This window comes from Leguminivora glycinivorella, chromosome 4 (genome assembly GCF_023078275.1).
Source record: "Leguminivora glycinivorella isolate SPB_JAAS2020 chromosome 4, LegGlyc_1.1, whole genome shotgun sequence".
Classification (NCBI taxonomy): Eukaryota; Metazoa; Arthropoda; class Insecta; order Lepidoptera; family Tortricidae; genus Leguminivora; species Leguminivora glycinivorella.
This window is the reverse complement of record NC_062974.1, coordinates 27,139,150-27,164,538: the sequence shown is the minus strand read 5'-3', so window position 1 is coordinate 27,164,538 and position 25,389 is coordinate 27,139,150. Positions and strand designations below refer to the sequence as shown.

Below are 25,389 nucleotides of genomic sequence, written 5' to 3'. Positions count from 1 at the left end.
TTTCATGGCAAAACGGAGCAACTAATTGATGTGATTTTTTAAATAGAAATTGTTGAAGGGATTAAGAGTGACATAGGCTACTTTTTGTCTCTTTCTAACGCGAGCGAAGACGGGCAAAAGCTAGTTGAGAATACAGGGTTTTGGCACATGGTCTGACAAATTTTTTTGGGGGCTTTGTGGTGTCATTTACTTCGTTTTGTCCTTGTAAACTTGGTCCTAGGTCCTAACAGATTATGCATTTAACACCATACACAAAAAATATATTAATAGGGCTTCGAATATCAGATTTTGGATGATCTAGGGAAAAAAAATCGTATCTCCAGAACTGTCCCAGAAACCGCTCAAGAACCGCTTTCCCAAAAATTTTTGTTAAGAGGACAATCTAGAAGAGACAAAGACATATTCAATATGAATAACTAACCTGCTCATATTATAGTTGTCATACAGCAAGCAAGCCCCAGAACGGTCACAAGTTCGCGCCCACAACGAACATGATAAGTCGATCAGGAATCCGAAGAGCAGTGGAGCTGGAATAGTGCCGAGGAGTCGAACCTTGATCCACTGGATACCGAGGGCGAAGGAACGCTGGTCTTCGCGTACGCATCTGTAAATGTATGAAAGTGACAAAAAAATTGAACAGTTTCTTGAATTTGTTGAACCTAATTTTACATAATGTAGGAGTAGAGAGCAACGAAATCAGGGACAGAATTCTATTTCATGCATTCCGACTCCGACTGACGTGATGCCGCTAATTTCTTTGGAACAGCCAATTTTTTTTCGAGTTTCAGCATTGGTCATAGTAAAAGTTGTTCATTATGAACTCAAAAGTCGCTATGCAAAATATGGTTGGTCCTTTTTATTTTACCCAGTATAGGAGCATTCCACGAAATAGTCTACGCTCCTATAGATGATAGATAGATAGATAGATAGAATACTCTTTATTGGCACACCTCAGCAAGAGATACAGAAAAAAGATACAGCGGAGACAAAACAAATGATTATAAATAGAGGCAGACAACAGGCGGTCTTATCGCTAAAGAGCGATCTCTACCAGACAACCTTTGGGTAGCGGAAATAAAAAACATAATCAGAAAGAGTAGGTGCTTCGAAATGAAAAATCATACTTATTCTAATTTCCAACACACAAATTGAATAAACATACACATATAAGAGAATATAAATAGACTTACATAAACATACTTAAATAGTAATATACATAAACATACTTAAATAGTAATATACAGCAAGACAGATATATAGTAACAAACCAACAATATACAGCAATCATACCAACCACAGAGTAAAAATAGCAATACGATCACTAAGGGAGAGATAAATAATGTTCTTTAAGCATTTTTTTAAAAACAGAAATAGATTGAGCCCGTCTAATGCCCGGAGGTAGAGAGTTCCAGAGTCGAACAGCTTTGAAAGTAAAAGAGGAGTTGTAAAATTTTGAATTGTGAAAGGAGTTGAGAAAGAAGAGGAGGAGGAGGAGGAGTTGTGAAATTTTGATGATGAGTCTATTCTTTACCTGAGTGTGGCAGAAAGGGCAGGCATGGTCGCTATGAATGTGAACAGCATAACACAGAAGGAGAGGAACACAAACAGCCACAGATACGGGCAGGATGAGCTGCAGATGCTGTTGATAGCTTCGTACGGGACTGACACGTTCGAATCTGTGGAATATAAAACGCAATTGACAGAATACTCTGTAGTCATATTAAGCACAACTTCGTTAACAATGTTGAATACTAACCTACATTGATTAAGCAGGGATCTCGTATCCGAAACCTACGGATTGGATCTGGCTTCTTAGCATTTTCAAAAAACCTGGGGATTGTTTCTCAAGTACAAAATGTATTGGGGAGACTTAGTTGGGAGTTAAACGATACCACCAGCACTTGAATCTAGAATATCCAGTAGTTTGTGAACCCACCTGGAACACTATACAGTGAGGTCCCATTCCCGATGCAAGCACAGTCGCTGTACAACTGAGCTGCTCCAGCCAACACTCCCGTGCTGCAGCCGGCGTGGCAGGGGGAGTAGTAAACTATGCCGTCGGCCCCGCAGACGGGCGCGAAGGTAGACCCGGAGCACCTGCAGTTTGTGTTGCAGGCCGCCGCCAATCGGTCAGAGCTGTGGGTAGATTATTATTTTGAAAAGTTAGAATAGAAGTCATCATACCATTACTATTCGTCATCAGGATCTTTGTCTTTAAGTGTAGAGAGCCAAGGAAAAATATATCAAATAGAAGAAGAGAAGCCAGAACGTCAGTTGCTCCACTGACATCATTGTTGTTCTTATGTTAACCCCTGACATCAGATATTTGTCTAATTGCCACTTGCACCAACGAAAATGGAGGATTAACCCACCATTTTATATGGAATTTGACGAATGACAGCTCACTAACCCTTAGTTAAGTGGTTGGTGCAACTGGGCCTAAGAGAGATTGAAAAAAATATTTAGATATGTTTAATACAGTCACACTTATCTATTCAAAGCAAGGTCATGTTATAGGTAATGTTCTGTCAGTTGCAGAAACAACTGACACGGATTTTTTTCAGGGGCCACCTTTATCTGACTATTCAAAACAAACAAGACAGCTTACCCAGCCACACTAGGTGAGTTATATCCCACAGTGACTCCAGCAAACGGATAATCATCACACGTCAGCACGAAGCTGAAGGTAAACGCAGCTGCGACCAGCGTAGCAGCCACGCAAAGCTTGATGATGCCAGCACAGGCCAGGTTCCAGCGTTTGACGAGCCAGCCGCCGAGGAAGGTACCGCCTCCGCCGGCGGGGACTGTGATGACTCCTGGGGAAAGGATTCTGAAGTTAGCAATTGGCTTTGAGAGAAGCTTCCATAAAACGTAAGATTTATAAGTTAACAATTGATTTTTGGGGAAGCTTCTATTAAAAAATTTGAGGCAAGGAAGGATTTCTTGGTAGATAGATAGGCAACACTGTGAGACTCAGAGAAAATCATATTGGGTCTTCCTGATTTTACTTCTGATTTGAGATCATGTAGGGTTCCGAGGTAGTGGAACTTCTTATCGTTGGCTGATCATGTCAGAGGGGAAGTAAAGGTGCAGACATTCTTAATTTCTACATTCCGCACTTGGAAGAGACACAGATAGGAACCTGTGACTCCTCAGATCAGTCACTCCTTCAGCAGTTTTAGCATAAAAGAGAGTCACCTAGCAGCAAAGCAGCTTCGGACGCGCTGACAGCAAACTGGTTCTCAATCAGCTTAGGCAGGAACGCAGCGAAGCCAGAAATCAGCATTCCCTCACTAGCGCCAGCCAGATTAAGGAACAGGAACGTAGGGTTCCGAAGGAGTGCTGTTGCCGCTCGAGGCAGTTCACGAAGTGAGCTGAAAGCCGCGGATTTGGAGGCTGAGTCGTGGGCTTCGGAGACTTTGGAGTTACGGATCTCTTCGGCACCTGGAAAAGAAAATAGTCAAAGCATGATTTTTAGAGACATTGGTGGCAAATGTAGATGCTATAAGATGAACTCAGATTTGGCCTGCCAAAGCTGAGTTCACGTAGCCAAAGAAAGCAGCAGATAAAATTAACCGAATTATTTGCATAAGATTGTATGGAATCGTTGAGCAACATGTGACTGGGCATGTGTTTTTGGAGATCCTTGGAGACCTTTGAAGATTATTGTTTATCGTTAGCATAGGATCCACCATAGGTATTCCCGTTGGATCCTATTCTGATGATAAACGACCTCATTCTCACAAGATTTGTAAACACTTATAGCGATAACTGATTGTGTAGTGGGCCCAGTTTTCTCTTAGCTGGTAAAGGATTGAGAATGGTCAGCTCTTTAAGGATGTTAATATGTTTTACTAATTACCTGGTAGCTCGTAAGGGAAGGCCAGCAGTGGCACTGCAACTATAAGGCAGAGGAGAGCTGACAGCAGAAATCCGATCCACCACGCGCCAATCCACACGGAGCTCACTGGAGTTATACCGAGACTGGAGATAAAAAATATTTTTCCGAATGATTGGTATATTAATTTACTTACCTACTTACCTACCTACTTAGGAGCATGAAGGCATAGAGCAAGCTTAGTTAGTACTAAGTAGTACTCGCCATAGTTGATGGACAGTCGACTACAAAGAGATGTATACACTTTTTCACCTTATTACAATGCAATAAGGTGAAAAAATGGATACATAATATTATCTTTGTAGTCGACTGTACGTATGAAAATATATTGCAGAAATATTGGAGCGATCATTCGATCAAATTCCTTCGACTAATTGGAGGTGTAATTGAAGTAGAAGGATTATGAAGTATTCTAATTATAATTATGATATACAGGTAATAAAATCAGATTAAAATACTTCCAGCGGTGATGTAGCAAATAATGTTAAGTAGGTAATAATAGGTAGATAATTATAACAATTTAGGTATTACAATTTCATTGTAAACGCCTCTTCTATTTAAAGTTTTACTGCTTGTTACTATAACCACAAATTTTTCAAGCACAGCGCTCAATTACTCAACGCTCTGAGCGTCGTCGCTCAACTTGAGCATTTCCTGCGGTTTGCTCAGCAATCGAGATGCGTTGATGTTTGACGAACACTCCGCGTTGATTATTGAGCTAAATGAGTCGCTCGCTTGCATACATTAAAGACATTGGTCACTATGTAATGGGATTTGAATAATAAAATCTAGAAATATGGTTCTATGTGATGTCTCTAAACTCGTCATCATACAATGTACTTAAGTATAATAACCCCGACACCGTATAATGGACCGATTTTCATCAAACATGACTAAGAACACTCCCGACTAATTCAGCTTTCAAACAAAAAAACGAAATCTAAATCGGTTCATCCGTTCGAAAGCTACGATGATAAAGACCGACACACAGGCAGACAAGTCAAACTTTTCGATAAATAGGATCTTAATCAACTCGTGAAAATTTCCATGAATAAGTTTCAGAGTTTCACTGTTCTATTTTTGTCGTTTTTTCAATGCCCTCTTGGTTTGGCCCTCTGTTCCCATAGATCGAGTTTACTACTTATTTGCATAAATCATATTGCATACCTAGTATGCACCAGTCATTTAAATGAACAATTCAGTGTATTTCTAACTCAAGAGCACTCGTCAAAATAAAGGGCATCTAAAATGAATTGAAATAATAGAACCCCGCTCCAAATGCTAAACGGGAAACGCATACTTCAGCTTTGGACTATTATTATAATTGCTCTTTTTGTTTTGCTATCGTTAGCGACAGAAAAGGAACTAAGTCAAATGGTTTGGCTTAGAATTTAACCATAGAAGTAGGATGACAAAGAACAACTGCCAAATCACTACGACGACCGTCAGGGTTGCATCTAAATCAGTTGAAACGTACCTATATCAAAAATGTGCTACTTAAATAGGGCTACGCTTAGGTATTGTACGCCTTAAAAACAACTAGCCAGGCCAACAATGCGTACAAACAAAAATCTGCACTTAATTATTAAATTTTACCGCTGTCTTTGCGAAAACTAAAGTGAATTTTCAATACGCAGTAGGGATGCACTATACAAACTGCCAAAAAAGAGTAGTTATTAAAAAGTGGCAACATTGTATTGTTGTCCTTTTCAAATCAATAATTATGTGTATAAAAAAACGGAACGACACTACGATGTCGCACGGTACAAAGAGTCTGTGGGTGGGCCTTCCGCTCCTTTACCACCATGATAAAATTAAATATCACAATAAAGAACTCGCAATACGCAGCAACCCCCTCTTCCGACAGCCCGGAGCTAAAAATCGTTAAACTCCACAAAAGGCAAACACTTGTACGGCCTCATCCACGCATATTAAAACGATACCACAAAACTGCAGTTCAAAAGTCGGAAAATCATGCGAAACCTGAGCTGAAAACTGAAATTAATTTGGCTGGCAACACAATGAAAGCGAGAGGTACTGGCTGAATGAAGCCTTGCGCGTGTCGGGTGAGATATTAAAAGTATAACGCTTGTCTGTGGTAACGAGATTTTTTTAAAATTATATATATATTAATAATAATAATAATACTTGTCCAATTTTTTAAGACCAGAGTGCCAGTGACTTTTAGGGTCGGTTGCACTGTTACCGAATATTTCATTTTTTTTTAATGGGAATTTCCATAGATTTCTGGTGCGTGACGTCGATACGTTAGTTAACCATGGCTTCTATCAACCGGAATAAGAGTGAATTTTGCGGCAGTCCCTCAGGACTCTTCTCGGATCTTAGGGTCCCCCCACATCTAGCGTCTCGCGAGCGTTGCGTCGGGCCAACTGTATGGAAAAAGACGCGACGTCGACGCGGCGTCAGGCTTTGCCCATACAGTTTGCCCTACGCGACGCTCGCGAGACGCTAGATGTGGGGGGACCCTTAGGGTATTCTGATAAATTAGATTTACTTAGGTACTTGTTAGGTACGTGTTCCTAAGGCAAATAAAATTTTCCAAACCAATAAATCTGGCATTTTCTAGTAGTTTTTATAACATTGTGCTCTAAAATATTCATGTTTATGATTTTTTTATTATTTATTTTTTATCTTTTTAGCTAGTATATGGAGTAGTTTTTTCATATTTAATTTTTTAATTAAATCTGTAAAACAATCGGAATTAAAAGGTCCTTACGCTTCGGAGTCCACAGTAACGAAATCCGTATAGATCTTGAGCATCTGTCCCCCCACAACATAGCCCAACGCTGGGCCCACCACCGCCATTGTGTAGTATACACCTGAAACAAGCAAAATATATTTATTCATTTAGTTGTTCTTGAGTTGCAGGCGTTCATAGGTTACGGTGACCGCTTTCCATCAGGCGGACCGTGTGCTTGTTTGCCACCGACGTAGTATAAAGAAATAGAATATAATACTTAGCAAACAAATAGTACTTTTTACATTTGAACCAAGCGAAAATGCCATTAAAAAAATTAAACCGTGTATTGGGAAAAAATAAAAACACGCAAAAGTAGTTGGGGAAAATTATGATTTTGGCCACTTCCAGACTGCGAAACAGCGCCTTCTAGTTTTAAGCTTAAAAGCCCATTCATTTCAGGGGTAAGTTTTTCTGTACGGGCTTTGTCAGTCTCGTATTACATCATTCTTGGTGCCAAGATTTGGTTGACCATTTGTAATTTACACATTAAGTACTAGACTATGTTTTTACATATTTTTAAATTAAAGGAAAAATGGAAAAATTCACACCTCCGGCAGGACTCGAACCTGCGACCTTTGGCCTTGCCGGGGCCATCACGCTTCCAATTCCGCCACGGAGGCCTGCTGGATGTGTGCGAATGTTTTTTTTTTTTTCATTTTTCCTTTAATTAAATTAAAAAAAAAGTTGATAGTTTGTGAGAACTGAGTGAGCACATGTTAATGGCTGTATCTTTTGATTTATATTTTTACAAATTCAGAGATTCGTTTTACAATTGTTTTAGAACTTTTACTAAATGATCTGCATATTTTTTTTTTATTTTCGGAAGGTGCTCACTCAATCCACACGCACACGACTATTTGTTAATTCCATTAGGCCTATGATTTATTTGAAAACAATCGGCCGGCCCTAACTACTTATGGCTAAGTAACTGGCAAACGTCTCAAATGGCGCGGATCAGGACGCGGCGTATTTTTACAGCTAAAAGCCGAGGTTAAGATCGTCGTGATGTGAAAGCTTTACTATGCTATTTCACGCTTTGCTATCGATACTTTTTAAGTTGGTTCTTTGTGCATGATACTATATTTATTTGTTAGTTTTAAACTTAATTTTCATGTAAGTATTTTTTTTATGTTGTTAGGAACCTCATTTTATTGGGTAAAGGCCTCCTCCAATTTGTTCCATTCGTCCCTGACTTTTGCCTTATTCATCCATGTTGGGCCGGCGGTAGCTGCAATGTCGTCACTCCATCGTTTTCTTGGTGGTCCTGACTTTCTTTTTACGTCAGGGCCTTTCCATAGAGTCACTTCTTCCTTTGTCCATCTTTTATCTGTCTACCTTGCTACATTTTAAGATAGCATACAAAATCTATTAACGGTATATAAGTAAGTATCAGGTAGAAAAAAAATTACGTACTTGATTGTAAAATTGTGCGAGCCGAAGCACCTATGTTTATGTGTAGAGAAAAATACGCGCTACTTATTGATAATACCACATTTTCGATAATTCAAATATTTACTACGCACGTGGGTATACTACAACGTATCAACACTATCAACCATAGCTCTTAAAAGCTTAGCGCTTAAAAAAAGTATTGTCAAATTAACTACATGTGGAATAAAGTAAATAACTTTTTGTGTATGTTTCATATGAATCTCTGCATCAGCTGAATATGTAACAAAACAGGTGCATATTAACTTGCAAAAACATACTAAATAAACTCACATTTCCAGCTAATGATTAGAATTCCCACTAAAACGACAAACGGTATGAATAGCAATGCATAATGTATGGATATGAATGCTTGATGTAGAACAAACCGCGTCCATCTGTTTACAGTGCAAACAATCACATTGTACGAGGCATTCGGACTTCCAACACTATCTTGATTTGATGTTGATGTGATACTAGCCATTGCAGTGCACTTGTAAACGGATATGGACTAGATTTGAGTGCCTGGCGTTAAAAATATAGTCTGTGCGGAAAGATAATAATTTCGCTTCCTCTCTTCGTCTTATAATAGTTTTAATGTATCAGTACTCATACATTTCATGACTTCTCTTTTCGAACAGACTTTGTTAATTATTTATTGACATATTGAAGTTAAAACTACTTTTCTCAAACATGCAATGAAATATTGTCTTTACGTTCCTTAAAATGGGCTGGGAAGTATCGCTTTTTGGGCGCAACAACTCGAGAGGACTGTAAAGGGATTTCATATTATTTTTTAGGCCTAGGCCTGCAAAGTAACTTTTTTTTATAAAATATTGTCCTTTAGAGCATTTTTTTTTATTTCATTGTATGTTTGAGAAAAGCACTATACATGCCTCGGCGTGAAATCGGATTCCCGGCCTCGTATCCCTATCCGGCCTCGCTCGCACGCTCGCTCGGCCGTATATACCCACTTGGCCGAAAATCCTCATTTTCCCGGCCTCTGATGTAATGTACTATTTCTGCCCATTGAATATATTAAAACAACAACAGACATTACCCATTTATCGACATTGCCCATTCCACCTGTGGCATATTTTCAAGAGTGGTTTTACAAAATATGTTGGTTTGATTCCAACCTTACACTATGGCAGCCTTGATCAGTTTATATTGTATTAAACTAGCTTTTGCCCGCGGCTTCGCTCGAGTTAGAAAGAGACAAAAATTAGCCTATGTCACTCTCCATCCCTTCAACTATCTTCACTTAAAAAAATCATGTCAATTCATCGTTCCGTTTTGCCGTGAAAGACGGACAAATAAACAGACATTCCCGTATAGATGTTATATGGCGCAGTCGGTAAGATCTTAAGGTACCATGAAAAAAAAGTTGAAAGAGTTGAAGTGATTGAAAAAAAGTTTCTTCAAGACGGGTTTGCTTAAATTATGGAAATTAGAATAGAATAACTAGAATGGAATAGAATTTATTCGTGAGCACAGTCAGGACTAATCACACACAACAACACAATCAGAGAGGAATGAAGTGCCACGAAATGGCCTTATCTCAGCGTGTCGCTGGTGACTTTCAGCGCTGATCTTCCGATGAGACCGTTTACAATTACATTTACTTATTCATTCACGATGGTCGCAAAAATGTTTCTGTACACATCGCTGCATGTGTAAACAATGAATTCAACTCCTTTACACTTCTTGTCTATAACATTATTATCAAGTCAAGATCAGTAATTAAAAGTTCGAATTTCAACTCGGGCAGCTAGCATTTGATTTTAAGCTAGCAAATAACGTTTTATTATGATTTAGTTAAGTAGTCAACTTGTGGAAACATATTAGGTACATACCTGAGCATTTTCGCGAGAACAATTACCCAAAATATGTTTTCTAAGGTAGGTAAGTTTTATGTTTTTCCTACTCAGAATCACTAGCCCTTTAGATCTAGGACAAAAAATAAGAGGCAAAAAAATGGTCCCAAAATTTTCTATTATTTTGCATACTTTCCATTTTGTAACCGCCGTAAAAAGTTTTCGAAAAATGGTAACGAAGTGGAAAAATTAAATTTGGGACACTTTTTTCTGCGTGGTAGGATCAAAAGGGCTCGTGATTCTGAGTAGGAAAAACATTAAATTTACCTATTTTTGAAAAAAAAGTTTTTGAATCTTTTTTCGCGAAAATTCCCACCTACGAGCGGTTCTCAGTTTTACATAATATGTGTGCACCATGTCTTCCATATAGGATCTTATTAGTAACGTATTTTTAAAATGTTAGCTTTAAAATGTCACAAACTTATTTAAGATGGGAAAAATAAATTATTGGATTAGGATCTATTGGATGTCTAGCCTCGGACAGAATTTGGCGCTACACCAAACAATTTTAGATAAGGAACAGGGATCGCAGGTGATTTGACTATACTTTTGCTATTTGACTGTTTTGTTTGTGTGGCGCTCCTATCCCAAAAGGTAGTAAAGACAATTTCAAATGAAAACACATTAATTATACTGTAAAATATAAGGGACATAAGGGTCCATGAGATTGCTTTGTGATTAATTCTATGATTTTTTTTATATCTACTTATTCACTTTTTTGAAGTTTTGCAAAATGCAGAAATTGCCAAAAAGAACTTACGGTTACGCGCTAATTGCAAATCATCCATCAAACTTGACAGTGGTAGTGATTTGGAGAGCTGTGCTTATTACATTTGCCTTTTCTTACCTTATTGCAAAGGTCATATGTGCTATTTCGCCACTTGATAATGACAATTTTGTGCCTATTTTTGGGTTGACAAGTAACATTGTTCAGCGTCAATATTTCCTTGTTGAACAGGCAATGAACGGAGAAGTGTCACTGTCGAGGGACAACTCGTCACTAAGTACTTTGAAAAAATCTCGTATCTCACGCTGCTCCTTAAAGTTAAAATGCAGTAAGTCTCTATGCGTTCCATACATACTTACTACAATATTCTTTTCATTGACAGAAGAAGATACAAGTTTTTTTCAAAGTAATGACGAATTGTCACTGTTGTGAAATAAACCATAGCTCAGCAGTTCTCAAAATTTTGTACAATTTATACCACGTCGCTGGCACACAGGTATACGGCCCGCCTGATGGAAAGCGGTCACCGCAACCTATGAACGCCTGCAACTCAAGGGGTGTCACATGCGCGTTGCCGACCCATTATAAACTTATTTCTTATTATTTTACCAATATTTTTTTAATGAATTGAGATTTTAATAAGTTTTATTTCATCATTAAGGTTCTCTTGTATCTATATTTTCTTAATTATAACAATTATCCTGCATATATCTTACGAAAGTCGATTTGTATTACTAAATGGTGCTAACAAAATAGGATCAATTAAAATTTGCCGTTATGGCTATATAGAAACTTTTTGAGAACTGCTGAGCTTTCAGTCACTAGCATATCTTGTAGTAGGCATCGAGCCCGCACTTTCGATACTCGATCTCAAGGGCCCTCCACCATGAATGGTGCCGCGATAGTAATGGACGCCTTTTAGGTGTGACGTAGTCTTAGGGCGAACCTGCGAAATGCATTTGGGCACTCTTAAGCGGTTGTTTTGCGCTATAGATGCGGCGTCAAACGCGTGCGGTCACAGGAAAATATAAAAATTTAAATGCCTATAGTAGAATCCAATACACTAAAGATTAAAACTAAAATGCAATGAAATAATCTTGGTTTTAGTTTACTATCTGTTAACTTGGAACATTAGTAACCTACTTATAAAGGCGCTGGATATCTTAAAAGTGTAATAGAAGAAGTTGCACCTAATAGGTACTCAATACACGTCATACATGATTATTAATTTTTTTTACTTAAATCCTTTAGTACTATAGGTACTATTAGACCTGTATGTCATAATTCAAACTAAAATATAAACAAAAAACCTTAATTTTTAACCCCCGACGCAAAAACAACGGGGTGTTATAAGTTTGACGTATCTGTCTGTCTGCCTGTCTGTCTGGTTGTCTGTCTGTGTGAATGTCTGTCTGTGGCATCGTAGCTCCCGAACGGATGAACCGATTTGGATTTAGTTTTTTTTGTCCGATAGCTGAGTAAGTCGAGAGTGTTCTTAGCTATGTTTCATGAAAATCGGTCTACTATGTCGCGGTCGGGGTTTTTTTCAAAATTTTAATTTTGTGGTTAGGTTATAAATTAAAACTATCCATTGAAAGCATGGATGGATACGTCAGCAACATGCACAAAATAGATATTACTGAAATAGGCGTATCAATGCAGTCTTCAGGGACCAACTTAATTTCACTACAATCACGGATGGTGACACCGCCATTTGACATTCAGGGTTGCCACTACAGTAAACATCTCAACAATTATTGACAGCATAGATGGCAGACAGCATAAATATAATATAAATACAAAATACATACAAACAAATAATAAAAAGTATTGCAATTCAGCGAGGAAATGCTGCCAGCATCTTGGGCACTATGCCTCAGGGGCCCTCTTTAGACTTAAATTTTTAGTTTTCTTTTTAATTGCCTAGTTTATGATATTTATTGTATGGAATTTTTATTTAAGTGTTTTTAGTTGTATAAATGGCAGCACCATCTCTCTCGCTTTATCGTAATCCTGCAAAGGATTCATATAGGAGACCAGGTGCAAGCACAAATTTGCTCGTCCTTAGTGTTGGTCAAAAAGCGCCTAGCCTTATCAGAGATCAAAAAATATTCAATAAATAATTTGATTTGTTGCCTAGTTGTACATACAAACAAATTGTACCTATTCCAAAAAGGGTATGCAGATGACCCTCCCCCTGTTTTCTGTGTCACTCTTAGCAACTTAAGACGCTACAGGAGCGAAAATGCTAAAATAAGCTTTATTACCCTACTTCCCTAAAATGCGGGGTGTACGTTTGTATTGAGCATTCCGCAATTATTGAATTTAACCCGAGCGAAACCGCGGGCAAAAACTAGTGATATATATGTTATATTTTTGTAACGCAGTTATGAATGGTGTTATTACTAACCAGAGCCCAAAAATGCTGATAGTTGACAAGGATTTCATAAAAGGTATAAAATATTGTACACGATAAGGGTAATCCAAAAAAGATGACCATATTTATATTTTTCAGAGAGTTATGGTTAAGCTCACTTATTTTTTTTTTAAATGTGATTTCACAAAACATACACATACTTACAAATTCTTTATTTACATGAACATATTTACATGATTAATATATATAAATATATAAGAAACTAAGAATATTTAAAAGCTAGCTAAACATAGAAATATTTACGTTGAAATACTTCAACGTCGCCAACCCTAAAAACAAAGTGGTGTCTGCATATCCGCTTGCACGGCGATTATTTGCAGCCGTCAATCACTGCACTTCCTATTGACCAACCATTTGTGACTACACTGCATTTATGCCAGTATTAATAGACTGACTAAATTATCATACTACTAACTAAAGTCTGGACGTAAATTTTTCATCATTTTCATACATAATAAATGAATTTATTAGTGTGAGACACCCTTAAGAATAACATTCAAGTTAGTGTCAAGTGATTGACGACACATGTCAAAACAAATAACATTAGGAATTGGTTTTTTTTTCTCAATTTCCGTAATTTCCATTAATGTAAAAATAAATTTAAATTATTTGTTGACTGCTAAATTTATTAAATAATTCTAAAATTGCATTGTATTTAAAAATTCCCTTACTATAGACTTTATCATTGTGATTACTTTTAAATTATTTAGGGTTTTAATATCACTGTTTTTGCATGTTAGCTTTATATTGCATGCCTATCATAGGGTAGAACATAAGGATCTCCTTAAATGTAACACCAAATTGACTGTAACAAAACTATGTTCTTGCAATAAATATATTTCTATTACTAAAGGCTGTCACACACGTGTTCAGTAATTATCCTTATTTTTTAATAACTCGATAACCGCAAGTGCGTTTTCACATTATCCGATCCGATGTCGGATGTCGGAAGGATTTCAATGAAAAAAAAATCCATGATGGCGCTTGTAATGTACGGGATATCGGTCCTACATCCGATATCGGATCAGATAATGTGTATTCAGCACTTAGAGTTAAGACACTAGCTTCTTAGAGAAATTAATTGTATTTGATCTAAAGAACAAAAAAAAAGTAAAAGTAAAGTTTTTTTTTTAAAGTAAAAGTAAATTCAATAAATACAGAGTGTATGAAATAATGCATGTATGCAAGTTTAGGGAAATATTGCCTTGGCAAAATACCGTCATGTGAATACCGCCAGTACTCTCTAAATACTTCACTGTCTTTGTCGAAACTCAAAACCTTTTGTGATAAGATTTGCGTGTAAGTAAATGTGCCCATGATTTTATAGTTCTCTACATATAAGACAAAACACTTTGGTTTATGCTATAATATAATAATGATGTGTGATGCTTTGTACAATTTTCTTACAAAGAAGAAAGAAAGTTAATTACTCTTTCGCATACATTTGCGAATAAACAGTCATTTCGGCCAAAATGTTGTGCCCATTTAATAAAAATTCTCCCCTCGCTATTAAAAATAAAATAAATACCCATTTAAAGTTTAGTAATTCTACAAACGTCCATATCGCCCCTGTAACAGCAAGTAGAGTGCGTTCCTGTGTTCGCTCGCAAGTCGCGGTGCGTGCATTATGGACGCTGGACGGTTATGGTTATGGGAGGGTTATGGCGGTCTTTAGGATAATGTGGAAGAGCTTTTAATATGAGTTGAATGTGCGATGAAACGGGTCAATTGACGTTGAGTTAGTAGTACAAATATATTTCCTATATATAGTATGAATTTATTGCTATCATGATAGTTAACCTTATTGCTATCATGATAGTTGCTTTTTAACTACACTGAGACTATAGCACGTGCCGTTTAAACGGGAGCTAGCCGCCGTCAACAATAGACACAAAGACCTTTGATTAACAAATTACGGTTAAAGCGAAACGTTCATCTCAGAAAATTCATACTAAGATATAAATAGTTGTTCTAGTATTCTCACGGAGGATCCTCAGGACCTCAATATTAAAGAACGATGACTAAATCATTGTCAATGTTTAGTTTATTTAGTATGCTTTCTTTTATTTCCTTTGTTTTGATTCTACTGTTGAAATTGTAGCACCGCTCACAGTCTCTCTGCTTAGCCTTGAGGTTGACTGGTAGAGAATGCCTTAAAGCATTAAGTCCGCCTTTTGTACTGCAAGATTTTCTTTTGTGCAATAAAGATTAAATAAATAAATAAATAAATGTACACCAACGACATCTTCTTAGAAACATTCTCATCAGCTAGTAGGAAGATAGCCACCCCCAAGGATCCACCTTCAGCTATCCCAGGATCTTTGCAGAGATAGTATTACTGCCTATGAAGGCTCAAGAAATGTTACTTACCAAGATACACCGATGACATCTTCTTTGAAACATTCTCATCGATATAGGTGACTCCTAGTGTGAAGAGTGGTGTGGCCCCAGCGCCGTGTAACAGTTGAGCTAGTACGAAGATAGCCACCGCCCAGGATCCACCTTCGGCTGGTCCGGAATCCTCGCAGAGGTACGATGACTGTGAAAGAAACGATAATTTGAGAAATGTTTCTTAATATAGAAGCCCATTGAAGCCCATTGTGGTAAGAAGAGCGCTCATTCAAATTAAAAGATCGGGTTCCTTAAGCACTGGTCCCACCAAAAATGATCGATGAGCTATAGAAACGAGCAAAACATAGAATAGAGAGAGAATAGAGAATTTATTTGCATACCACATACATATGTATTACATACATGGACCCTGATAAGGGTGTAGCAAAGTACAAATGTGTCACTTAGGTAGCATAGCTCCCGCATAAATAAAAGAGAGAGTCATCATCGCGTCCCTTTCATTTAGGTACACGGAAGCGACTTTCTTTTGTTCTTTTCTATAGCCAATAGCTCATCAGCCAGCACTTACTCGCTAGGAGGACCAGTGCTTTAAGATGCTGGACGACCAGGCGATCTGGCACAACCTGGCCCCGTAGCCGAATGACATTTCTCCGACGCAAAACGAAAACAGTACGGCGCGAAAGGTAGTCAGGCTCTGTCCCGCCAATACGCAAGAGCGATAGAGATAGATATCTACTAGCGTTTCGTTTCGTGAGCGTTTCGTGAACGTTTGTGCCATTCGGCTACGCACCCTGTGCTCTCACTTGCTAGTCCATACATGAAGTAGCGACAGATGTATGGATTCGCGCGAAAACCCAAGCGCTAGTAAAAAAAAATCAAATCATGGGAGAATGGGACACTATGTTTGATATGTTTATGTGTACGTGAGTACAAACTTGTTTGCAATCTTACCACAGTACTGTTCCCATGGCACACATCCAACTGCTCCTTATGGGCTGCCCTGTAGGGTGGGACCAGGAAGTGCGGCAGCGCGAACATGAGCGAACCCGCGCCCATGACGAGGGCTCCCCAGCCCAGCCAGCGGGGCTTGGAGGCCCCCTGCCGCCCCCCCAGGTAAGTTACGGGTGCTAGGCAGATGAAGGATGCCATGTCGTACCTAGAAATAAATTTGGTTAGAGCAGATTCTACATACAATCATGCCTGTATCCCATAAAGGGAGTAGTACAGGGTAGGCAGAGCACATGCACTACTAAGTTTCAGTGTCACTCTTGGCAAAAAGGGGTTGAAAGAAATCCCAATTGTAACATTGCAGTGACAGGTGGCCAGGCTCTCGCCTACGCTACAATTTAACCCATATCCCACAGTCGACTTCTACGACACCCACGGGAAGAAAGGGGGTGGTGAAATTCTCAACCTGTCACCACACGGATTTTATAATTCTAGATTCTATAATTTAAAAATAAGTTTTTTTCAATAATTTCATTTTTGGCACAAGCTTTTATTGCCGACTGTACCTTTCTTTCAACAGTCATCTACTGCTCCCACAGTTTCTAAAAACCCCTTACTCGATGGGGATACGACGTTTCATAATAGAGTTCCTATAACCACCTTTCCGCTCCATCATCAGATCAGCTCCATGATACCATAATATTACATTATCACGTGATTTCGATTGAGCTGAAAGGAGAATGGGCATTTTGTCCCAAGACTGTATATTGATGGGACATGGATGGGACATGGATCGTTCGCATGGACTTCGAAGGGCCATCTGTACTGAAAAACGTCGTACGATACACGTGCGAAAGGGAAATTCGTATCTCGTGTCGATTTAAACCGCACCCTTCGTTCGTGTTTTAATTTATCGCCATCATTTTGAACTTCCCCTTTTCCGCACGTGTATCGTAACGAACTATTCTTATATTACAAAGAAAGAACATTTAGATATTTTGAAGAACCTTACCCCCCAGCAATAACTCCCGTCTGCATAGACCTGAGTCCGAACCTCTTCTCAATAGTCGTAATCACCACGTTCACGAACCCATTCACGACCATACCTGCAAAGACAGAAGACTCAAGTTAGAATAACAGAGAAATGGTAGTTAAGTCTGTTTGGTGTTACTGGATCAGATATCTGTAGTGATTGGTCATTTGATAGAGGGGGTATTGATATGAGTCATTTTAGGAAATAGATATGTCGTATTTTTCTTTATTAAGATATCTACGTAATTATATTCATACCTCCTATTCATCATGTGCCAGGGGTCCGCTTTGACAACTAATCCCAAGATTTGGCGTAGGCTGCAATTTTACGAAAGCGACTGCCATGTGACCTTCTAACCCGAAAGGTAACTAGGTAACTAGGCCTTATTTACATTAGGATATTCGTACCTATTCTGATGGAGCATTGATTAGACATTTTCCATACTAATAGTATAAATGGCAAAACGGAGTTACGAATTGACGTGATTTTTTTAAGTGGAGATAGTTGAAGGTATAGAGAATGACATAGGCTACTTTTTTCTCTTTCTAACGCGAGCGAAGCCGCGGGAAAAAGCTAACCTATAAATGGGAAAGTGTGTGTGTCTGTTTGTTTGTCCGTCTTTTACGGCAGAACGGAGTGACGAATTGACGTGATTGATTAAAAACATATTCAATACTAACGCGACTTTTTGACTTTTCAGAATACTTAACTCGATGACATAAAACATTGACAATTAAATAAGTACACTTGTGAAATAACGTATTTACATTATACGATGCGATATCGGACGTCGGAAAGATTTCAAAGGCAAAAATCAGATGGCGGCCTGTATGGGTCCTACATCCGATGTCGGATCGGATAATGTGAAAACGCACTAATACATCACTATCACCAGGGGCGGCTCACTCCGCAATTCTATCGCCGCGCTACAAGTACATGCTGGCGGCCGCGAGTTCGCGGCATAATCAGGGGTGGCGCGCGTTCTCACGGAACGCACGTTCGCACTTTCTATTGTTACATTACGTAGCGAGTTTTTTCAAGGTTCTTATGCGATGTCCACGTGTGGAATGGCTAATAATGCTTAGTTAAATAGACATCATGAATAAAATAGGACAATCTTACACTGATCTTATTGATTAAGTCTAACGGAAAAGTTCAATAAGGCTTGTGATAGTTGTGATGCTGAAGGCTGCAACAAAAATTTATAAATACTGTATATATACCTAGAAAGTAACCAAGACTTGAATATATAGTATAACTATTTATCTGAGAATTAATGCGTTTTAATCCATAGGCAACCCTATCCTCCGACGCTGCGCACGTGCGGTTCGTTTCTTTGTTAGAATTTTGTAGGCATTTAAAAAGGCGGCATTTCGTAAACATCAAAGCAGTGGGCCTTCTGTACTTGTACTATTATATATTCTGTGCTATCACTACATAGTATAAAACAAAGTCGCTTTCTCTGTCCCTATGTCCCTATGTATGCTTAAATCTTTAAAACTACGCAACGGATTTTGATGCAGTTTTTTTTAATAGATAGAGTGATTCTAGAGGAAGGTTTACATGTAGGTATAGTACCCGTGCGAAGCCGGGGCGGGTCGCTAGTAAATTATAAATAAATACCGCGTTCCCAAAATCTACCATTATTCCCTAAAAATCGCTTGTTTTATCCATCAATCCGGCAATTACTTCCGACATCCGAACACGGGTTAAAAGTAGCCCGGCTTTTGCAGTTATTAAAGTTTCAAATGACAGACAGGGGAGGAGCCGATTATGATTCATTTTGTTTTGATACGATATTGCTCTGTGGCCTATTTAAAAATGGTGACAATTGTCGCCCGACGGTGACACTTCGCCGTTCATTTCCTGTTCAACAAGGAAATATTGACGCTGAGTAACAATGTTACTTACCAACCTAAAAACCATCGACAGGGCGCTCATCCACACACCTTGCAACCTAAATGGTCGCGCACCGTGCGGTTTCAGAGGAATTTCCTCCCACGAACGCTCCGGCTGTGGAATGAGCTCCCTGTCGAGGTATTCCCGATGAACTACAGTATGGGGTTCTTCAAAAAAGGAGTGTACAAGTTTCTAATGGGTCGGCAACGCGCACGTGACACCCCTTGAGTTGCGGGCGTCCATAGGTTACGGTGACCGCTTTCCATCAGGCGGGCCGTATACCTGTTTGCCACCGACGTGGTATTAAAAAAAAAACAGGCACAGAATTGTCCGTGTCAATTGTCAATGTCACCGTGGTAAAATAGCCCACTCACTGGGTGCACATAAAATAATCTGGGGAGTCCCCTGGAATCTGTCGCTCATATTCATGTCATATTCTACTTAACAAACATATGTGAGTGTGTTTAGTAAAACCTCTCACTATCTGTATTTGAAAAACACTGATTTAAACTTTCACGATTATTACACATAATTATTTTTAAATCGGGACTTAATCGCGTATAACTACATATTAAACTGACCTCCAACGTTTCAAGGACGGCGTTGTCCCCGTGGTCTCGGAGAAGACTGGCTTGAAATGACATCAACACCTTCTGACAGCCGCGCGAGTTTTTCGAACTACCCGCACTTGGTTTTGATTATCAACTTGAACTGTTTGGGCACTAGGGATGTTACTCTGTCGAAAACTCGCGCGGCTGTCAGAAGGTGTTGATGTCATTTCAAGCCAGTCTTCTCCGAGACCACGGGGACAACGCCGTATTTGAAACTTTGGAGGTCAGTTTAATATGTAGTTATACGCGATTAAGTCCCGATTTAAAAATAATTATATCTGTATTTGAATCGCAATATCTTTATAGCAAAGAACTATATAAAAATTTTACCTTCCAATAAAATTTGTATTATTTTGCCTGGTATATCCGAGGTCTTTATAGAGAGAGTACGTCGTAGACGTCGCATCGGACCGATAGATGGCGCCATCGTTCGTTGTAAGTCGCTCCGGCGTCTCACCGCCGCGATGTTGGTAGTCCCGTTTTTCCCCACCTGCAACACAAGGCCCCCCGCGCCCCGACTCGCCACCAGCCACCCACATTGTTGAGGAGAAGTGCCGACGGTATATTAAGCCTACCAGGAAGGCATCACTCAGACCTCGGATATACCAGGCAAAATAATACAAATTTTATTGGAAGGTAAAATTTTTATATTATTTGTGCCGTTTGTATATCCGAGGTCTTTATAGAGACCTGTTTATTATCTCCTGGTGGCGAGTCAGCTGGCGCGCAAGCCTTTGGTAGCCCTATTGGCATAGCATAGAAGAATAAGTGAATCAGTTGAACCGATTTGACAGATGTATCAGTCGAAATAGCCTTCGATCCGCGAATATCTCGGTGCCAGAAACGCATAAAGAGATTTTCGTGATGACGTTTAGCTTTAGTCAGCGAATAGTTAGAGAAATGACATTATTATACATCGCAGATCAAAACCAAAAAAAAAAAAAAGATGTAGGCGAGGCTGACTTGAACAAGATACAAAAACCTTAGATACACTATTATTATTAACAGACACGTTATTTTATCAGGTTATAAACCCAATTTCAGACACAAAGTGTGGAAATTAACTGTAAAAGTAGTGTAACTATCTGTACTGTAGCAGGGTAACGTAATTGATACTGCTTTTGTCAACCCTTCGTAAAAATTATCTAAATCAATATTAGCTTTGATATGACTATTTAAAGTCCAACGTCTTACGTCCATATCAAACACAGAAAAAGGTCATCACTCACGTGCCCAAGGGCTATTTGTTACAATACTGGTATTTTCGATCAGACTATTTCGCGTCAAGCGAGCGCGGTTGCAAGCGAGACTCCTGAACTCTGAACTCTTTTTAGTGAGGGCATTTGAGGATACCGATCGCTCGGTAAGACTAGCCTAGAAGATGAAAAGTACGAGCGCTGTCGATTGCTACTACACTGGACGGAGGTATCAGTCGATTTCTTTAAGTCAGTCATTGACTCTTAGGGTAATCCATTACCTAATCCAAAACCCGATGCGACGGATTTCTACTTCGTGCAATGAAGGTCGACAGAGTAGACTGAGAGGTGGAGACGTCAGTGTCGCATCGCTGGTGGTTGCTGAACACGTCGTGGTAGCAGGTCAAGGGGTGAATTTAACACCGCCACACATGCGCGCTTTAAGAGCGTAGGCGGAGCGCAATAATGGCGGTGCACCGCACTAACGCTGGCGTTGCGCCCAGTGGGCGCTAGCGGGAACGAACGAGCGCTGATAGCGAGCGCAACGCGCGCGGGACGCGAGCGGAATGCACGCGCATTCAGCGCGCTGATAGCGAAGCGGAATGCGCTTTATGTGTGGCGGAGGCTTAATACGTACCGTTGTACGGCGTAATGCAGGGCTCTCGCAGACGAAGAGGTACGATGACGGGCGAAGCAGAAGAAGGCGAGGTCACCGAAGGTCACTTACTTGGCTCCCAGGGGGTGCATACTGACCTCGTACGACAGTCTGTTGGAGTCAGCAGTTACTGTCGTAGTTACTCGTAACAGAAGAGATGTAGTCCTGCCATCGTACAGCATAACATAACATACAACTGAACTGTGCATAGCATATAGTGCTATGCGAACCTTAAGCCGGCTGCATGTCACTTCAGTCGCCAGCGCCACCGCCTGTTGAAGATTATTCTCCATCGGAAGAGCTTTACTTCGTACAATGTTCCGATTATTGAAGGTCTTATCGGGCTGCAGATGCAAGCAAAACAGGGGCGATTGGCCTACAGCTATCGGCAGCTGTACGAGGTAATGCTGGAAACTGCAGCGGTGCAACCTTCCTCTGTAGACCACGAAAGTTGTGAAATTTATGAAATCAGGTTCTACGATCGAATCAAGCACTATATTAATTGAGTATAGTCGAGCCAGATGATAACTACTGAAGTACTCCTGAGTTCCTGGCCCCTTTCGCTTTGAGCTGGAATCTGAAGTTCACTAAGGCGAAGCAGGTTTATTTTTCCCAATTTGTTTATTAGAGGCTCGGCGAATAAGTTAATCTCTCGAATGGACAGGGGGCGCCACAAGCCTCCGGGAAATCGTCGTGTACTTGGAACCCCCGCGGCCAGATTGCCGATCGGTTTTGGTGTCCGCCCAGTAAACAGACGCACGCTCAGGATGCAGGACGCTGGCTCGAATTCAGATCTGGACATTCTGAAAGGGATTTTTTTTTTTAATTCCGCAAACCTTTACGATGTCTTTGACCTACACAATGAGCGATGTACAGGAATCACAGGGTCTTCTCGCGAGGCGCCTCTCCGATTAGATAGCTCGCGAACATCGTCAGGACACCCTCGCAGCAGTGCGGCTCCTCGTCCGGTTATTGACGTCTTACCTCGTTCAACTATGGGTCTCCAAACCACGTTAGGACGTAGCATCTTAAGAATTTATCTGTTCTCACTTCGGCGACGGAGGAGTCCTTGGTCAAAATAGAGTGTAAATACAGTCGTACTTCACGGGAACTGGAAAGAGAAGAGTGGATACCATAGTGTACGGGATGTCAGCTGATAGCGGCGCCCGGCGTCACATTGGAGGGTAGTATCAGCCTGGTCAGCAACAGAGTCTGCAACGATACCGTAGCAGACGGAGCCTGGATAGTCGTGGTCGTGGCACCATTGTAGGGGAAGACAGTGTTCGCGGTGAGCGTGACATCTTAGGCGCGACGGGCGTTATCAGCGTGGCGGCTAGCAGCACCAAGGGCCCACATCAGCAATCTTACCAGCTTGTCACTGCAGCAGACGCTGTTATGTTCGGCGGTGAGATTGAGACGGCCGTCGTCAGCTCGAAAGGCGTCTCGATGCCCTGTCGCGTCGCGCAGTATCGTGCTCGGTGGCCCTCTCGAGGTCGCCGCCGTCAGCGCGGGAGGCACCGGCGCCAGCGTGGCAGTCAGCTACATCGGTGAACAGCATCAACAGAGTTCGCGGCGTCGTCACGGCAAACGCGGCAGGAAAATTAGCGACGCCTTCGCGGCAGCCGCAGTATTGCGCTCGGTGGCGCGATGAAGGTCGCCGCGTCTGCAATCTTACCTCGTGCGATCGAGGCGACATCAAGGCGCCAGCATGAGCGTGTCGGCCGACGACACCGGTGGAAAACTTCAAGTAGCTTGCGGCGTTGTCACGGCAGACGCAGCAGAAGGATTGCGACGCCTGTGCAGCGGTTAACAGTATTACGCTCCGCATCACCACTGAGGCGCCAGCATAAGCGTGGCGGCCAGCAATACTGGTGGACAGCTTCGGCAGGGTCGCGTCTCGCGTCGTTGTCACGGCATATGAACGCTCTACATCACCATCGAGGCGCCAGCATAAGCGTGGCGGCCAGCGATACTGGTGGACAGCTTCAGCAGGATCGCGGCGTTGTCACGGCAGATGAGCTCGCTGCATCACCATCGAGGCGCCAGCATAAGCGTGGCGGCCAGCGATACTGGTGGACAGCTACAGCAGGTGGACAGTCAGCAGGATCGCGGCGTTGTCACGGCAGACGAACGCTCTGCATCACCATCGAGGCGCCAGCATAAGCGTGGCGGCCAGCGATATTGGTGGACAGCTTCAGCAGGCTCGCGGCGTTGTCAAGGCAGACGCACGCTCTGCGTCACCATCGAGGCGCCAGCATAAGCGTGGCGGCCAGCGATACTGGTGGACAGCTTCAGCAGGATCGCGGCGTTGTCACGGCAGACGAACGCTCTGCATCGTCACCATCGAGGCGCCAGCATAAGCGTGGCGGCCAGCGATACTGGTGGACAGCTTCAGCAGGATCGCGGCGTTGTCACGGCAGACGAACGCTCTGCATCACCATCGAGGCGCCAGCATAAGCGTGGCGGCCAGCGATACTGGTGGACAGCTTCAGCAGGATCGCGGCGTTGTCACGGCAGACGAACGCTCTGCATCACCATCGAGGCGCCAGCATAAGCGTGGCGGCCAGCGATACTGGTGGACAGCTTCAGCAGGATCGCGGCGTTGTCACGGCAGACGAACGCTCTGCATCACCATCGAGGCGCCAGCATAAGCGTGGCGGCCAGCGATACTGGTGGACAGCTTCAGCAGGATCGCGGCGTTGTCACGGCAGACGAACGCTCTGCATCACCATCGAGGCGCCAGCATAAGCGTGGCGGCCAGCGATACTGGTGGACAGCTTCAGCAGGCTCGCGGCGTTGTGGCGGGGGCAGAAGGTGGCCGCGCTGGTAGCCTGCGTATTGACGACTGATCACTAACGGCACGGCGCTCGTGTCGGGGCAGCAGCAGACATACTTACAGCGTCGCATGCGACGCCTATGCGGCGGCCACAACGTTGTTCGGCGGCACCGCAGAGATGGCCATCGTTAACGAGGAGGCAACTTCTACGCAACCTCGGCGGCGCCGACGCGGCGGACAACACTGCCGCGGTCAGCGGCGCTATCGCAGCGCTACAGTAAGTTTCGGCGCCGACACGTGGCTTGGGGCCTCCGCACCGAATCGGAAACCGAACATATTCTTTCTAAAATAATATGAATCTGCTCACCCATTCGTCGGAGAAATTCAAACCTCCTTGAAGCGCGGTATTCCTCCACCGCGCCCGCCGCCGCCGCCGCCGCAGCCCGCAGGTCGCGCAGCACGCGGTCGCGAAGCACGTGGTCCCCGGAGCACGTGGTCCCCGGCGGAGCAACTTACCTACGTTACCGCTTATATTCTCGCGCGAAACTTTTAATACGCGGATAACACTTCCTACTTTAGTCTCGGAAATGCGAATAGTTTAAAAAGAAAACTGATTAACGGTAACGATTTTTGCAGCATGGAACTTTCTTACAAAAAGGTGGGTAGAATCATAAAGCACCGCTCGTTCATTTCTATAGTGAGAACCCCGAAAGACGAATAATGATCGCTAGCGAGGCATAATATATCTCATTATTCAAGACGAACGAGCGCAAATTAAAAGGGAAGAAAGA

The 25,389-nt window shown here is 41.6% G+C and overlaps 1 protein-coding gene across 2 annotated transcripts in view; it reads right to left on the bottom strand.

The window, feature by feature from the left end:
- Positions 1-25,389, bottom strand: part of LOC125225418 (solute carrier organic anion transporter family member 4A1-like) — a 142,954-nt gene that overhangs the window by 662 nt on the left and 116,903 nt on the right. For both annotated transcript variants that reach the window (XM_048129130.1, XM_048129131.1), the window contains 10 exons: positions 17,441-17,534; positions 16,432-16,636; positions 15,499-15,667; positions 6,636-6,738; positions 3,863-3,984; positions 3,199-3,444; positions 2,609-2,816; positions 1,937-2,136; positions 1,532-1,676; positions 422-604 (listed from right to left, as the gene is read on the bottom strand). In XM_048129130.1, the coding sequence (XP_047985087.1) occupies positions 422-604; positions 1,532-1,676; positions 1,937-2,136; positions 2,609-2,816; positions 3,199-3,444; positions 3,863-3,984; positions 6,636-6,738; positions 15,499-15,667; positions 16,432-16,636; positions 17,441-17,534 (1,675 nt within the window). The remainder of the gene's footprint in view (positions 1-421; positions 605-1,531; positions 1,677-1,936; positions 2,137-2,608; positions 2,817-3,198; positions 3,445-3,862; positions 3,985-6,635; positions 6,739-15,498; positions 15,668-16,431; positions 16,637-17,440; positions 17,535-25,389) is intronic.